The sequence below is a fragment of the Puccinia triticina genome, chromosome 7A, assembly GCF_026914185.1.
Source record: "Puccinia triticina chromosome 7A, complete sequence".
NCBI lineage: Eukaryota > Fungi > Basidiomycota > Pucciniomycetes > Pucciniales > Pucciniaceae > Puccinia > Puccinia triticina.
Window position 1 is genome coordinate 66,684 of NC_070564.1, and position 4,425 is coordinate 71,108.

Consider the following 4,425-nt stretch of genomic DNA (forward strand, 5'->3'; position numbering starts at 1 on the left):
TTTCCCGCCGACACTCACCCCAGCCTGCAGCACGCTGCCTCGCCCTGCCCAGGCCTGCCAGACTGACTGACGCTGCACCCTTCCCACGCTCAGCGACACACATACTCCGATGCTTGCCTGATTTGGTCATCTGCAGCCTGCCAGCGCGTGCGAACTCACTCAGGATCGACGAATTCGAGGACCGGCGAGCCAGTCAGGATGGGTGCTCAGACCCACCCCCCCAGCCAACCCACCACGCACACCCTTCGTTTCTCCTTGCGCCCCACCACTATCGATTACTGCTTCCTGCCCAGCGGACCGGCTGTCGGTCCTAGTCCTTCCTTCCAACCCCACACACACCCACCGATTACCCCCACCCATCTTCAATGGCCCCCGCACTCACCGCCATCCTACTCTCGCTCACCATCCTCATCAGCCAAATCCAACTCGGCCAATCCGCAAAGCTCAATCCTATACCGCTTCTCACCAAACGAGCCGCTCACCACTCCCTCCATAAACGTGGCGAAGGTAAATTTCCCGGCCGTGCTACATTCTATGACCCCGGTCTAGGTGCCTGTGGACAAACGAACGGACCCGGTGACTTCATCGTTGCGCTCAACCAGGCCCAGTACACTGCCAACAAATGGTGTAATAAGAAGATCAAAATCTTCTTCGGTGGCAAGAGCACTGAGGCCACCATTGTCGATGAGTGTCCTGGATGTCCAGAGGTAAGTCATGCGAATTCTCCAGATCTGTTGTCTCCTAGAGACTTCCAAAGACCAATGATGTTAACCGTTGCTCATCCGCAGAACGGCCTCGACATGTCCCCATCCTTGTTCGAGTTTTTTGCCTCCAAGGACGTCGGTGTCTTTTACATGGTCAGTCTCCGTCCCGCCTCTCCCGCAGCTGTCAGAAATCGACTCATCCTGAGCTTCGCACTTTTTCACAGAGCTGGTCCCTTCTCGACGGCTCGTCTGATGGACCAGACCCAGCGCCGAAACCAGCTCCACCACCACCGCCACCACCGCCACCACCACCACCACCACCAAAGACCGATGATCAACCACCCTCACCCCCACCCAAGGACGAAGACGATCCGCCAGCTAAGGATCAAGACCAACCCCCACCCAAGAAGGAAAACTCATCTCAACCCCCGAAAGATGATCCGCCCCCAGCCTACAAAATCGACAACCCTCCTCAGTATACCTCAACTCCAAGTACAACATTCGGTTCCCAATCAAACCCCTTCACTGCCTTCCAATCAAATCCCAACCTCCCTTCCGCGGCAGCAGGTGCCGCCAGCGTCGCCCGACCTAACATTGCTGCCGCCGCACCACCTTCAATTGCGCCCACTTTTGCTAACCCCACACCAATCACCAATCCGATATCATTTCAACCTGTTGGCCAGATCAATCCAATTTATCCCGGATCCTACGCGCCCGGTGGAAACCTTGATGCGATCAATCAGCTTATTATCTCCTTTGGATCTCTGGCTGCGGCCAGTGCTGGTAACGCTTTGAACAATCAAAGCTAATCATCCCCTCCCAAGGTTTATCCGCCAACCCCTCTTGTTTAGCCTGTATGGAAAATGGAAAATGATTTTTATCATCCCCTTTTTTATTTTGCTTCCTTTTTCCGTATCATCCTTGTTGTTTTCCTGTTCGTTCTTCCCTACTGTCTTTCAACTTTTCTTAAACGAGCACATAAGCCTCACCCCTTATTATCTTTCTTCTCTTGTTTTCATCTTCCGTCTCATAATCACGTCTAGCATGACATTGCCATTCACTCGACTATCAGTACCTGAAAGGCATGATGAACCTTTTCAAAATGAATATACATACACATACACACACATCACTTGACCTTTTACTAAAAAAACAAACCAATATTGAGTGCAGAAGTTGTCGGTGCTGTAGGCAGCTATTGACAGGAGCAGCCTGACTATTTATAGCTACAGCTGCTTGAATCCATCTATGACTCATTAAGGCAGTCCAGAAGAAGGTCAACATTCCTTGGTTTTTTTACTGGTCACTGTCTTCTCTCTCTGATCTCCCAACGTTTGAGATTGACCTTTGAGAAAACGGATGGTTTAGCTTCGCCCAGTCGTTTGGCTTCAAGTAATGATCAGCGGGCGTGATTGACGAATGGAAAGAAGTTTTGCGGAAGGCTATGCAGCTTTATGTAGGCAACGTACCACAACACATGCTTTTCAACATATAAACTTGGTTCAAACTTGCCTATGTATGACTTGTATCGTTCAAAGTGAGGGCCGTCATTTGGGAGCACTGGCCTGTGCAGGAATCGGTGTCGAAGAGCACTGGTCTCCGTGCAGGAGCTCATGTCGCAATACAAGGACTGCAACAGACTGCATCCGTTCAAAATTGCATCAAGTACTGTAGAAAGCCACCACTCATCCGCAATCACTCTTCAAGTGCTGGTGGTGTGGATTTTCCACTTGAGTACAATTGGCACGTGCAAACCAAACGGAAGTTACCAGTGCAGATGTCGGATTGTCATTGTTGTGAACGAGCGAGCTTAGTGAGAAAATGCGAAATCAAGAAGAAGATTGCGGACGGTTACGAAAAGGCACAATGTTGACTAGTGATGTTGAGTGGATCGGCAATTTTTTGAATCACTGCCCGCCAATTCAAACAACAACATAATTACAATGGTCTGACAACGTTCATAATTCCACCAAAGCCGAAACAATCTAAATTACAATGGTCTAACAGCGTTCATAATGCCACCAAAGCCGAAACCGTCAAAGCGAATAGAGTCCAAAACGTCACGGCCCATCTCTGCGAGGTCTTTGATCGCTCCGGGTAGTTTCGAGTCAACCTCGGAGATGATTTGTGCAACGATCCCCGTGATTTGGGTAATGATGTCTAAATTTGAGCATGTCAGAATGTGCTGATCGATCTGAAGACTTGAACACGGTATATGAGTTCTGCTTACCGCCTAAGTTCTTGTGGGCCTGAGATGCAGTCATTACGGCCTGTAAGCTTGAAAGGATGTTCTTGAGGGATCGGATGATAGCCAGAAGTAACGGGCATGGCTATCAAACCAACGGAAGAGAGTCAGTTTCCGCGATGGCTCTAGCGATACTCCGACGTTTCACTGACAGAGCTTGGCGGAGTTTGGTATGCACCAGATGGTGCAGGCGCGTATTCGCAATTCTTGACGTTCGCAAGTGCTTGTTGAGCGGCCTTGAGTACGTTCTGAAGCGGCTCTTGGGCTTGCGAGGCAATGTCTTCTGGGGATGCGCTTTGGGCGAATGACCTTATTTTCGAGGCTTCATTGTCAACGATTTGAAGGAATTCATTCAAAGCCGCAGATATTCTGAGCGAGATGTTTGCTTCGCGCTTGCCGTGGCGCTTGTTAGCCACAGGCTGAACTGCTCTGGCAACGCGCACACGGGTAGTCGAAGGCGAGACAACAGGTACAATTCGTGCCTGAAGCTTTCTGAATGCAGCAAGAGAACGTGAAAGATGAATATCTCAACCTGGCTTGAGAAGAGTGGTGAGGTGTTTGCCTTACCGATAAATAGCGTCGTTGGAAGAACGAATTCCGTGCGAATGAGAGTGGCGCGAGTGAATCGGTGCTGTTTCAAGAAATGCTGTTAGCAAACGGTGGATCTTCCAAGTGGTACCTTCCTGTCAAGGAAGCAACACCTACCGGAGAGACACCCAAATAACACGAGCAGGGTAGAAACCAGCATTGTGACGGGAGACTGATGAGATTATCGGGGTTTCTAGAGAGGATATATAAATGTGGATGAAGGAGTGTATTTAGATGGGGATGAGTGTGCCGCCTGAGCTTGCTAGGACAGTGTCTGGATTGAATCAAAGCAGATGTGAGTGGGCCTTGGTTTTGAGGTTATGAGTGCGTACCCGGCATCAGGGACTGTTCACCGGCCATATACTGCGTGCCTCCCGTAAACCAATTCACTAGAATTATTCTCACCATTGGCGTTGTGTGAGAAAGTCCGTTGTTTGACAGCTTGAGATTTCGTCATAGGAAGAGCTCCCACTTCGGTCTTAAGCTGCGTTTATTGCTGGAACTTTCCTCCTCAGCAGTTGAAAAGAGGTTTCATCTGACAGAGTTTTTGAAGGAGTCCAAGGGAAACACTTTGGTATGTATGTGTCCAAATATGCAATTACAATTTACGGGTGTGGGCAAGACCAATATCGCTCAATATCGCCGTCCGTTGTCGTATGGGAGATTGTCTGGAGGGATATATGTACTCTCAGTCCCTTCACATCGGTCCATGTATGTACAAACATGTCACCTCAACCCTTCACCCGAACTTAGCAAAGTCCCTCCGCGAAGCGCGATCTCCGCAGGAGGGACTTGCCCGCAAGCGGTGATCTTCTGACTAACCAAGCCTCCAGGGACCGGGAGTGCAGAGCACCCGATGCGAAGCATCCCTCATTCCCAGTGTGAGGC

The 4,425-nt window shown here is 49.9% G+C and overlaps 2 protein-coding genes across 2 annotated transcripts; one reads left to right on the top strand and one right to left on the bottom strand.

Moving 5' to 3' along the window:
- Positions 1–365: 365 nt before the first annotated feature.
- PtA15_7A6 (uncharacterized protein) lies at positions 366–1,513 on the top strand (the record flags this gene model as incomplete). The annotated part of the gene is made up of 3 exons (XM_053171334.1): positions 366–707; positions 789–857; positions 929–1,513. The coding sequence occupies 3 exons, from the start codon at positions 366–368 to the stop codon at positions 1,511–1,513; spliced, it is 996 nt and encodes a 331-aa protein (XP_053021835.1).
- Positions 1,514–2,694: 1,181 nt separating this feature from the next.
- Positions 2,695–3,697, bottom strand: PtA15_7A7 (uncharacterized protein; the record flags this gene model as incomplete). The annotated part of the gene is made up of 5 exons (XM_053171444.1): positions 2,695–2,864; positions 2,935–3,034; positions 3,102–3,441; positions 3,517–3,580; positions 3,655–3,697. 5 exons carry the CDS (start codon positions 3,695–3,697, stop codon positions 2,695–2,697), a joined length of 717 nt encoding a protein of 238 aa, XP_053021836.1.
- Positions 3,698–4,425: the final 728 nt, after the last annotated feature.